At 40.7% G+C, this 12,762-nt stretch overlaps 1 protein-coding gene across 1 annotated transcript in view; it reads left to right on the top strand.

Moving 5' to 3' along the window:
* The window catches only part of akap6 (A kinase (PRKA) anchor protein 6), a 375,831-nt gene that overhangs the window by 294,987 nt on the left and 68,082 nt on the right, over positions 1-12,762 (top strand). The window contains exon 10 of the mRNA XM_060828958.1: positions 5,749-5,895. Within this exon, the coding sequence (XP_060684941.1) occupies positions 5,749-5,895 (147 nt within the window). The remainder of the gene's footprint in view (positions 1-5,748; positions 5,896-12,762) is intronic.

Here is a 12,762-nt window from a genome sequence, read left to right on the forward strand (position 1 = left end):
ACTGCCCCTTGACATTCAGTGGTTGAATTATCACTGATATCCCCACTATCAACATCCTGGGGATTATCATTAACCAGAAACTCAACTAGACTCACCACATAAACACAGTGGCTACAGGAACAGGTCAGAGGCTAGAAATACTGCTGCAAGTAACTCAACTTCTGAATCCCCAAAGCCTTTCCACCATTTACAAGGCACAAGCCAGGTGCATGATGGAATTCTCCCCACTTGTCTAGATGGGTGCAGCTCCAGCAACACTCAAAAATCTTGATGCCATCCAGGACAAAGCAGCCCGTTTGATTGGCACCACATTCACAAACATCCACTCCCTCCACTATTGACATTCTGTAGCAGCACTGTGTACTACAAAAATTCACCAAAGGTTCGCAGACAGCACCTTCCAAACCTATGACTACTTCTGTCTAGAAGAACAATGCAGCAGAGACATGGGAACACAAACCACCTGCAAGATCCCCCCTTCCTCTAAACCCTGCGTTTTCCAAAATGTTTGGGGTATTATTTGTGTCTTCCTTTATGAAGAGAGAACCAAAATCATTATTTTGCCATTTTCTTGTTCCCTGTATATAACTTCTTTACAATCCCTCATTATGACTGGATATGATGCCTACTAAATCTGTAATAATTTTTTGAAAGACACCTTTATGCTCTTGTGGTCAGATGGCAGCAGCAGAAATGGCTGCAAGACTGCAATCAAACATACTGGGAATTTTGGTCAAGCTAGTTTAAATTATGACCTCAGTTAATCAGCAGTTCAAATTTGTAAACGCTCAGCAGGTCTTGCGGCATCAGTGAGAGTTAACATTTCGGGTTCGGTAACCCTTCCTCAGATTTACAGCATACCGGCAGCTCTATTACTTTGTGTAGAGTATGGAATGTCACCGTTTAGAGCTTGGTGTAAACATTTGGGAGTTGTTTACCAGTAGATTCCGTTAGCTGGGATTGAATAATGTGATCAGGCTTTGATCAATTCATTGGCTGAGTGCCAGAAATCATTCTGGAAAGGGAATACATGTTGCAGAACAAAGATTTTTTTCTCCAAGAGAGAGGAAGAAACCTTTGAGGCCACATTGGAAAACCATGTGCCCTGAAGTTACTCGCAGAGAGGACAAAGAACTATGAGGCGAGATCTGCATGGAGAATGAAGTTGACTAGTTCTCTCGAACTGGGGGTAGTACTTGATTAAAGCCAAACTTACTAATTACAGGAAGTGTTAGGGTAAAATGTGGATATAAAGAAGTAAGGTAAAGTGAATTTAAATGAAATGAATTAACAGTAAAGTTAGCTGAAATAATAAGTTAATGTTGCAATGAACATATGTTTTATACTGAATTCTTAAAAGGTTAAATGAAAAAAGGTTTGTTTAATGTTTGAATCAGTTCCCTGCCTTTTGTCTGCCACACAAGGTAATACTTAGGTAAAAAGTTTGAATACTCCTTTTCAGGCAACACGCTAACAGAATATAGAATTTTATCACATTTGCAGACTAATGACAGACCAGTCCTGTGACTGACCATAATGCCTCTTGACTGTTCATTGCTGCTAAACATGAAAAATTGCCTGACTATCTGTCTGCTCTAAAAGGCAAGGTAGGGCAGCGATGGTGTGAGTAAGGGCTAAGAAAGCAAGCTAAGACTCCAGAAATGCACCTTGTTCAGATGAATGAGATGGATCCTATTACTAAGGGCAATGTGGCCTGGCAGCAGTATTGTAAGTTAAGGTATCAATGAGCTCCAACGTATTTTTGAGCTGATGTGCATTATAAATGAGTCCTAAATATGCCCTAATGATATGGTGAGGCTGGTGCTTTGCCAATGCCAACCTCCCAGGATTTCCAAGCAATTACTGCCAAGAGAGAGTGCCCCGAGCTGTTGGGGTATACTGGCCAAGATGAATATCTGGAGAAGAGGTTGGAAAGTTGCACCTGCCAGATACCCATTCAAACTTCGATGCTGGGAATTGTTGCTAACTAGTTTCTCTCCATTGCCTGAAAAAATAGCAACCTGCACATAAATGAGGTGAGATTAGGTAATAATAAGATGTTAATATATGCAAATAGATCTCTGGCTGCTCACTCGCGAGATATTTTTCTTGCATTTAAAATCTTGGTGAAAAACCTCACTTTTCTGTTCTTGCTATATCTTCCCAACTGACTAACCATTGCCCATTTTGTTTGGGGTGGAGGGTGGTGGGTGTGGTTGGACGATTCTGTCTTTAATTTTTTTAGGGTCTTTGCAAAGAAAATGTCTCATCATAGTACCATTTGAATGAATTACTCCTGCACCCTCCCAATAGTCATGACATCATTCCATAAGGTGAGGTGCCTAAACCTGCAAAGTCTATATGAAATGCAGCCTAACCAAAAATTTAGTAGTGTTTATTATTACTTTGTTTCATAGTCTATTAATGTATTTGTGTTTATAAATCCTTTTATAATATTATCTGATGGAAAAGCAATTAAAACATTAAGTACATAACGTGTGAAAAACAAACCCTTGCAAAAATGTCTGATCTCCTTCAAAATAAGATAATCCCTATGGAAAGCAGGATGAGATTACCAAAATGTAATATCAGATCAACATTCCTCTTTGAATATGGAAGTTGGAATACAGTATAAGCAAGAAAATGGAAGATATTTAAAGGTCCTGGAAATGCGGGACTAGAATTGCATGTCCCTGCCAGGCATATTTTTGGCAAGAGATGGGCATGTAAAATAGATCAGGTAGCTATCCCATCAAATTCTCACTCAAGCACTAACTCACCATCATAGTACAGAGAGTGGATGGGTGCCAAATGTTACAGCTTGCCCACCATATATAAAGAAATAATTAAGGGCTAATTGAACTGATCTAAAAACTCAATTGACCTCAATATTCCCATGGTCATGCCAGATATGGTTGGTATGGGCAGGCAGCTGACAGTGGGTAATCTTTATTTTAAGGATTCTAAGATGATGTGAAGAAAGGGAATATCATGGAGGCCCCTTTTGACCATCGTAGCTTGTTCCCTGAGAAAATAATGCCAGTTTTCCTTTCCACCTGCCTTTTAAAAGAAGACACTGACCCCTGCCTTTTAGGTGGTAAAACACGCTCATAAAGACTTAACTGGATGCAGGATTCATTGGGAATTTTCCTTTGCAATAAATTCATGCATTAGCAGCACCTAACATCTTTTGGCTATGGGGCAGGCTTCTTCTTCAATTGTTGGTGTACTGTTGACTTTTTTTTTCCAGAGCTCTGTATGAGCTGCAGGCAATGATTGGAAATTTGGGAAAACACAGCAAGAATGAAAAGATCTGATTCTCAACATTGAGAAAAAAAAAGTCTGATCTTCCCGTTAAAGTTTCAATGGCAAGTTCCAAATCTCACTGTCAGTGAGCATGCTATTTCCGTGCAATTACATCTCATTATTATCTAGTCTTGCCTCATTTATATTTATTTATGATTCTGGTATGCACAGATGAGAAACGACTTGGAACTAATCCCTGACATGAAAGTGCAGTTACTTGACAGATGGAGCTTGCCTCTTGGTTCCTTCGGCCTTATCTTAGAGTCTGTTCACCAATTACCTCATGATAGTTTCCACAGGCAGTGACTACTTCCCATCCTTTGGTGGGAGACAGCATTGGCAAAACACAAGCCTCGCAACAATCACCATGACTGATCTCAGATTAACTCATAACACACCAAGCACTGTACTTTGGAACTCACTGACACCATACGTTGCAATGAACTTGCCAGGTTGCAGGTACACCCTGGTCTACTCCTCCTCCACTGCCAACAATTCTACATATCTCCCAGCACCTTCCCATGAAATCACAGAAGGTGTAACACCTGCCTGTTTACTTCCCCCCTCCTCACTATCCAAGCAGCAAATTATCTGTACTTTGCTCAATGTAGTCAACTGTATTTGCTGCTCACAACGTGTTCTCCTCTACATTGGGAAGACAAAATGCAGGCTTGGTGGCTGCTGTGCAGAACACCTACATTCTGTCCATAAAAATGACACTGAGCTTCCTGTTGCCTTCTACTTCAACACACCCCCTACCAACCGGATTCATTCCTCCCATCGACCAACCAGTTCATTTATCCCTACCTCCTGCCTCCCCCCTCCTTTGTCTGCAGCTCCCCTTTCACCCAACCCCAGTCCTGAAGAAGGGTTACACCAGAAACCTTGACTCTCCATCTCCTGATACTTCCTTGGCTTGCTGTGTTCTTCCAGCCTCCTGTTTGTCTCCCTTGGATTCCAGCATCTGCAGTTTTTCTCTTTCTGTCTCAGTCTTGGTACAGTGCTCCTGCGAAGTTCCAGTGCAAGCCAGAAGAATAACACTTCATTTTACCACCTGATGACCCTGCAGCCTTCAGGACTCAATTTTGAGTTCAATATTTTTAGGAAGAGAAACAGAAACTGTTGGAAAAGATCAGCAGATCTAGCAGCATCTGTGGAGAGAAATCGGAGTTAACACTTCAGGTCAACCGATCCTTCCTCCGAACTATATTTTAGGGCCTGAGCACCTTTTCCCATGTCCTTACCTCATGCCCCACAGACCAGGTCTTGTCATCACATGGGCTGTAACCATAAATAATCCATTGTCAGCCACTAATGGTCCCCATTAGCAGATAATGATTCTCCCAGGCTGACCTTTACTCATTCTCTTGTCTGCCCAACATTGACTATGCTTTCTCTCCACAGATGCTATCAGACCTGAGGAGTTTTCTAGCAATTTCTGTTTTTGTTCCTGATTTCCAGCATCTGTAATTCTTTCTGCTATTGAGCATCTTTACTTGGAAACACTCTCTAGAGAATGATGAAATATTGAGTAAAATGTGAAATAATTGAATAATTATCAATTAAGAACTGGCTTATTTTTTATTGTATTGATGTGAATTCAATATTGGTAAGGTAAAAACAATGACTGCAGATGCTGGAAATCAGATACTGGATTAGTGGTGTTGGAAGAGCACAGCAGTTCAGGCAGCATCCACTGCTCCTCAGATGCTGCCTGAACTGCTGTGCTCTTCCAGCACCACTAATCCAGATTGTGAATTCAATATTGCCAAACAAAATAAAGAAAGAATAAAGAACGGTTTTCTGCGCTCAGTCATTTCCAATACGCCAGTTATGTAAATGTTAAAAAGAACATTGTGCATTCTAAGGTCCACAAAATTAAATGTTTTGGATTTGTTTTGCATCCTAAATATAGGTATTACCATATTTTCAAAGGTAACACAGTATCATTAAGTTAATTTTTTTCACAAAACTAGGCCTATTTTGTAATTATGGAAAAAAATCTAAAATCTGCTTACCTAAATATTTTCACAATAATATTTTTTGTCAATCTTCTTCTTGTATTTTCACAGCATGAAAATATTTACACTTTTTGAATACTCTATTGATTAAAATTTTAAAGGAATTAAAGTTAATTTTAATTGAGTCCATGTTCTACTTACAAATTAATTAATAGCGGTACAGGTTGTTCTGCTATAACGTGTGTTTTGTTAACACAAATTTGCTGTAACATGATTGACAGATTGGGGACATGGTTTCTAAAGCGCGAAATTTTAAAGTATGTATTTGTTACACCACGATTCTGGCCCCATTAGATTACAAGTGCTGCTATTATGCAATTTTCCTATAACATGGGATTGCATGAGAACGGAACGACCACTGATACAAAACTGACTGTATTTCAGTTGGAAAGATCATGTAATAGACTATTTTGTTTTACAGGGATACAGCATGGAGATGTCAATGTGGCTTCCTAAGAAACTACATTTACTAAAGAAGGTTGCATGTCTGAGAGAAGCTGGTAACTCATTACCCAGTGAAATTCTTGAAAAGGTAGAGGGAATTAAAGACAAATGGCAACTATTAGAGGTATGTTTTTTTTGTAACAGTTCAGATGTATATTGAATTTCAGTTTATGATTTGCAGCTATTGTGAGTTCCCATTTTTATTTTCTTATGAATCATCTTCTGTTTTAGACTTTGAATTACATTTTATTGTCTCATATATTCAAGTTCAGAGATACATGAATACAGTGAAATGTGTATAAAGTCGCCACTTCTGGTACCATCTTAGGTATGAAGGTGTCTCAGTACAAAATCTTGGGTATAAATTAGAAACAAAAAGCAATAAAGTTAAAAGTTCAACATTGCAGACATTCTAAAGCACAGAAAAAAAGAAAAAAATCAGATGGAACAGATGGGTCCACTTTGGGCTTAACCTCAAGGCCAGGAATCCGTGCTTGGTTTCATTTTGAGATCGGGGCCCCTTGAGTCCATGCTGGGCCATACTTTAAGTCTGCTCTGGGTTTCAAATTGAGTCCACACTGGCCCAACCCGCTTCCACCGATGCTGTTCGAGGACAGGAGATGAGTTGAAAGGAAAAAAGAACAAAAAGAGAGAAAAAAAGAAAAGAAGTGAATGGAGCAGTCTGTGTCAAAATTATATTAGAGCCCCCATTCCAGAAGTCTTGCCCTAAAACCCAGTCCTGCCATTTTCATCAGGTGGAAGGAAATGGTGTAATCAACTAGGAGAAAGTGAGGACTGCAGATGCTGGAGATCAACGTTGAAGAGTGTGGAACCGGAAAAGCACAGCCAGTCAGTCAGCATCTGAAGAGCAGGAGAGTCAATGTTTTGGGCATAAGCCCTTCATCAAGAATGAGGCTTCATTCCTGATGAAGGGCTTGGGCCTGAAACGTCAACTCCCCTGTTCCTCGGATGCTGCCTGATTGGCTGTGCTTTTCCAGCACCACACTCTTCAACAAGGAAGGCAATGGTGTGGGAATTGCCTTAAGCCAGATCTGGTTTTCATTCATCTAAAACAAAAGGTGTGGGTTTTAATCTTTCATGAGAAGATCGAAAACTGCTGGAGTTCTTTGGAGATGCATGATACCCATTTGGAGAGGTGGGATATACTTTAAGTTGAGGAAAGACGCATCTGGGAGAGGAATTTTCAAGGTGCAATGTGGCACTTGGGAGAAGTCAACTGCACTTTGAGATTGTTAAACACAGACATGAATGTGTTAAACAGTGGATTATACATACAACTTTCAAATTCAATCAAATTGTTAAGCTGTGAAGGAAATTGTCAATTTGTCAATGCATTTATATATCTTTGCCTTTCATTTAAAAAAAAACACAATTTAATTCAGCCACTGCTTGCTATTTCACTCTATTGACAAAGTGTATGGGCTCTCACTCTTGGATTTATGCTGCATGATCTATTTCCCAACCTATTATTATCATGATGGGGTGTTGGTCAGTTTACATTTTGATTTGCAGCTCCAAGTTCTTATAACGCCTAAGATGAAGTGGGGAAAGGAAGTTAAATGTAGTGTATTGTTTTTTTGTCAGTGAGGCCTCTTTGTAGTCAATTTATCTATAAACACTTAAAAACTTTGTTGTATTTTGTGTCAGCATGGATCAAGAGTTCTAGTCATGAATGATACGGGGTGTGCTAGCATGATTGGTGTGAAGGCAAAGAGTGTTGGGTGAAGGATAAAGATAGACATGAATTACCTTTTAGGTTGGTTGGGGCTTTAAAGGTCAATGGGGTAGAGGGGCATAGGTTGGCAAGAGAACTATGAACTGGGTGTCTGTCCCTCTACACTAACTGTGCCCACTGTAGCTTTCCATGCTAATTGACAGTGTGCCCAGCAATGCAATCCTGTACTTCCAGAATATACTCCTCATACATTAGAGAGAATGTGCATGTGGAAGGAGACATGCCATGGATTTTGTCCTGGTCTGAAGTTTGGTCATAGGCCAGGGAACTACTCTAGTTTCCATGTAGGTTTTATTTGGTGAATTTGGCAAGACCGGAACTGAATATTAATGAGGCAAGTTGGTCATTGAGTTGTCTAACAAGCATTAATCCTCTTGAACGAGTTAACTCAATACTTACTGAAAAAATTTTGCTACATTGCCTGTGAAAACCATGAATAATGACATGAAATGATCTTGACATTTTGATGGTTGTCATCAGAATTCTTGTCTGATTGAACAGATAGGTACATGAGTAGGAAGGGTTTTGAGGGATAAGGGCCAAATGCTGGAAAATGGGACTTGATTAATTCAGGATATCTAGTCGACATGGACGAGTTGGACCAAAAGATCTGTTTCCGTGCTGTACATTTCTATGGCTATGATTGTGCTACAACTTCACCATAATCCAGGTTGTTCAGACTCCTATGTGATTCTACCCAATGCAGACCACTATGTCCAAATGAGTGCCGGAATCTAAGAAGAAGTCCAGTGACAGGTCACTGCATGGCATCTTCTGTGTTTTTGCCGAAAGCCGGACAAGATTCTTGTTTGGCAGCAGCAAGTTACATTTTAAGGGTATATTAGTTTGTTAGAAGCCTTATTAATGGATATTAATATTCACTTTCCTATTTTACCACACATGCTGAACACATTAGACATTGAGAAATCAGAGTGGGTACATGGTGCATTCAGCAGGTACCTGGCTACAAGGAGCCTTCATGTTGCTCGGCACCAAAAGCAGCTTAGAGCACGGTCCACTGGCACCAGCAACATTTACCTGGGTGTATGCAGCCTTTCACAGATGGTGCGAGCACAAGAGATGCCAATCTTTCAGCGGATATCCGCTGACTGTCAAGTTGTTCTGGGAATAGTACGTGGTAAGATGGGGTTCGAGACAAACATGAGAGATGCTGTGAGTTGAGTATGTAGTTAATGAGGCACATTTGGTTAAGTCCAGTGAGAAATACCTCCAAACTTCACTTGATGCAATCGCACTTAACCATAAAAACCATAAAAGATTCAGCCCATTATTTCACTTCATTCTGGCTATCCAATATGAAATAACCAACACAGTAAAATCTTTGTCTGGAATTCTTCGCAGATTAATATGAAGTGCAATACACCAGAGAATAAATAAAACCTCAAAATGCACCTATTTCCTTCTGATCACACTAAAAAATCAATCCAAATAATTTAATAACCTAACATTAAACTGTCAAGTGCTTTCTGTCCGACCTGTTTATTTCAGCTAGAGATATAATGTCATCTCGCCTTTGGTTCAAGGATTAACTGTTCAGCGACAATAAAAGGTCCATTTTTACTGATCCTCCAATGTTGTTGAATAAATCTGCAAACTTTTAACAGCCACTAATACCAAGTCTTCCCTTGGTAGTTTCTGGAACCAAAAATCACTTAAACCCATGAACCTAAATTCCCTAATTTTTCAACTAACTCACTCATATTAAATTTGCACAATGTATCAAGATGCAACGAGGAAGATGAATAGTTTATACAAAATATCTACCCCAAAAATATAAATTAGCACAGACTTAAAGAGTAATTTTAAAAACCATTATTAAATATTGACAGGTGAAACAAGATGAGAAGGGTTTTTACACCACTGTTTGTGGACAAAATGAAACAAAAATATCCCTCACCTCCACTATCTTCTTTCAACATGCACCCTCAGCAATCACTAATAGAGTCATAGAGATGTACAGCATGGAAACAGACCCTTTGGTTGAACTCGTCCATGCCGACCAGATATCCCAAGCCAATCTAGTCCCACCTGCCAGCACCCAGCCCATATCCCTCTAAACCCTACCTATTTATATACCAATCCAAATGCTATTACATGTTGCAATTGTACCAGCCTCCACCACTTCCTCTGGCAGCTCATTCCATACACGTACCACCCTCTGCATGAAAAAGTTGCCCCTTAGGTCTCTTTTATATCTTTCCCCTCTCACCCTAAACCTATGCCCTCTAGTTCTGGACTCCCCGACCCCAGGGAAAAGACTTTGTCTATTTATCCTATCCAAGCCCCTTATAATTTTTTAAACCTCTAAAAGGTCACCCCTCAGCCTCCGATGCTCCAGGGAAAACAACCCCAGCCTGTTCAGCCTCTTTCTATAGCTCAGATCCTCCAACACTGGCAACATCCTTGTAAATCTTTTCTGAACCCTTTCAAGTTTCACAACATCTTTCCGATAGGAAGCAGACCAGAATGGCGCACAATATTCCAACAGTGGCCAAACCAATGTCTTGTACAGCTGCAACATGACCTCCCAACTCCTGTACTCAATACTCTGACCAATAAAGGAAAGCATACCAAACGCCTTCTTCACTATCCTATCTACCTGCGGCTTCACTTTCAAGGAGCTATGAACCTGCACTCCAAGATCTTTTTGTTCAGCAACACTCCCTAGGACATTACCATTAAGTGTATAAGTCCTGCTAAGATTTGCTTCCCAAAATGCAGCACCTCGCATTTATCTGAACTAAACTCCATCTGCCACTTCGCAGCCCATTGGCTCATCTGGTCAAGATCCTGTTGTAATCTAAGGTAATCTTCTATTCTGTCCACTGCACCTCCAATTTTGGTGTCATCTGCAAACTTACTAACTGTACCTCTTATGCTCGCATCCAAATCATTTATGTAAATGACAAAAAGTAGAGGGCCCAGCACCGATCCTTGTGGCACTCCACTGGTTACAGGCCTCCAATCCTCCACTACCACACTCTGTCTTCTGCCTTTGAGTCAGTTCTGTATCCAAATGGCTAGTTCTCCCTGTATTCCATGAGATCTAACCTTGCTAATCAGTCTCCTGTGGGGAACCTTGTCGAACACCTTACTGAAGTCCATATAGATCACATCTACTGCTCTGCCCTCATCAATCTTCTTTGTTACTTCTTCAAAATACTCAATCAAGTTTGTGAGACATGATTTCCCACACATACAGCCATGTTGACTATCCCGAATCAGTCCGTGCCTTTCCAAATACATGGACATCCTGTCCCTCAGGATTCCCTCCAACAACATTCCCACCACCGAGGTCAGGCTCATCGGTCTATAGTTCCTTGGCTTGTCTTTACCACCCTTTTTAAACAGTGGCACCATGTTTGCCAACCGCCAGTCTTCCGGCACCTCACCTGTGACTATCAATGATACAAATATCTCAGCAAAAGGCCCAGAAATCATTTCTCTAGCTTCCCACAGAGTTCTCGGGTACACTTGATCAGGTCTTGTACACCTTTAACTGCTTCAAGACATCCAGCATTTCCTCCTCTGTGATCTGGACATTCTGTAAGATGTCACCATCTATTTCCTTATATCTTCCATATCCTTTTCCACAGTAAATACTGATGCAAAATATTCATTTAGTATCTTCCCCATTTTCTGAGGCTCCACACAAAGGCCGCCTTGCTGATCTTTGAGGGGCCCTATTCGCTCCCTGATTATCCTTTTGTCCTTAATATATTTGTAAAAACCCTTTGGATTCTCCTTAATTCTATTTGCCATAGCTATCTCATGTCCCCATTTTGCCCTCCTGATTTCCCTCTTAAGTATACTCCTACTTTCTTTATACTCTTCTAAGGATTACTCGATTTCTCCTGTCTACACGTGACATATGCTTCCTTCTTTTTCTTAACCAAACCCTCAATTTCTTTAGGAGAAAGTGAGGACTCCAGATGCTGGAGATTAGAACTGAAAATGTGTTGCTGGAAAGGCGCAGCAGATCAAGCAACATCAAAGGAGCAGGAGAAATTCCTGAAGAAGGGCTCATGCCCGAAACGTCGATTCTCCTACTCCTTGGATGCTGCCTGACCTGCTGCACCTTTCCAGCAACACAGTTTCACCTCAATTTCTTTAGTCATCCAGCATTCCCTGTACCTACCAGCCTTCCCTTTCACCCTGACAGGAATATACTTTCTATGGATTCTTGTTATCTCATTTCTGAAGCCTTCCCATTTTCCAGCCGTCCCTTTACCAGCGAACATCTGCCTCCAAACAGCTTTCGAAAGTTCTTGCCTAATACCATCAAAATTGACCTTTCTCCAATTTAGAATTTAAACTTTTAGATCTAGTCCATCCTTTTCTATCACTATTTTAAAACAAATAGAATTATGGTCGCTGGCCCCAAAGTGCTCCCCCACTGACACCTCAGTCACCTGCCCTGCCTTATTTCCCAAGAGTAGGTCAAATTTTGCACCTTCTCTGGTAGGTGCATCCATATACTGAATCAGAAAATTGTCTTGTACACACTTAAGAAATTCTCTCCATCTAAACCTTTAACACTATGGCAGTCCCAGTCGATGTTTGGAAAGTTAAAATCCCCTACAATAACTAACCTATTATTCTTACAGATAGCAGAGAGATCCTTACAAGTTTGTTTCTCAATTTCCCTCTGACTATTGGAGGGGTCTATAATACAATCCCAATAAGGTGATCATCTCTCTCTTATTTCTCGTTTCCACCCAAATAACTTCCCTGGATGTATTTCTGGGAATATCCTCCCTCAGCACAGCTGTAATGCTATCCCTTATCAAAAATGCCACGCCCCCTCCTCTCTTGCCTCCCTTGCATTTGTATCCTGGAACATTAAGCTGCCAGTCCTGCCCATCCCTGAGCCATGTTTCCGTAATTGCTATGATATCCCAGTCCCAAGTTGCTAACCATGCCCTGAGTTCATCTGCCTTCCCTGTTAGGCCCCTTGCATTGAAATAAATGCAGTTTAATTTATTAGTTCTACCTTGTCCCTGCCTGCCCTGACTGTTTGACTCACTTCTGTTCTCAGCTGTACCCATCTCAGATCAATCCTTTCCTCACTATCTCCCTGGGTCCCAACCCCCCACCTTACTAGTTTAAATCCTCCCAAGCAGTTCTAGCAAATTTTCTTGCCAGTATATTAGTCCCCTTCCAATTTAGGTGCAATCTGTCCTTCTTGTACAGGTCACTTCTCCCATACACCAG

The sequence above is a fragment of the Hemiscyllium ocellatum genome, chromosome 8 (genome assembly GCF_020745735.1).
Source record: "Hemiscyllium ocellatum isolate sHemOce1 chromosome 8, sHemOce1.pat.X.cur, whole genome shotgun sequence".
NCBI classification, from domain to species: Eukaryota; Metazoa; Chordata; class Chondrichthyes; order Orectolobiformes; family Hemiscylliidae; genus Hemiscyllium; species Hemiscyllium ocellatum.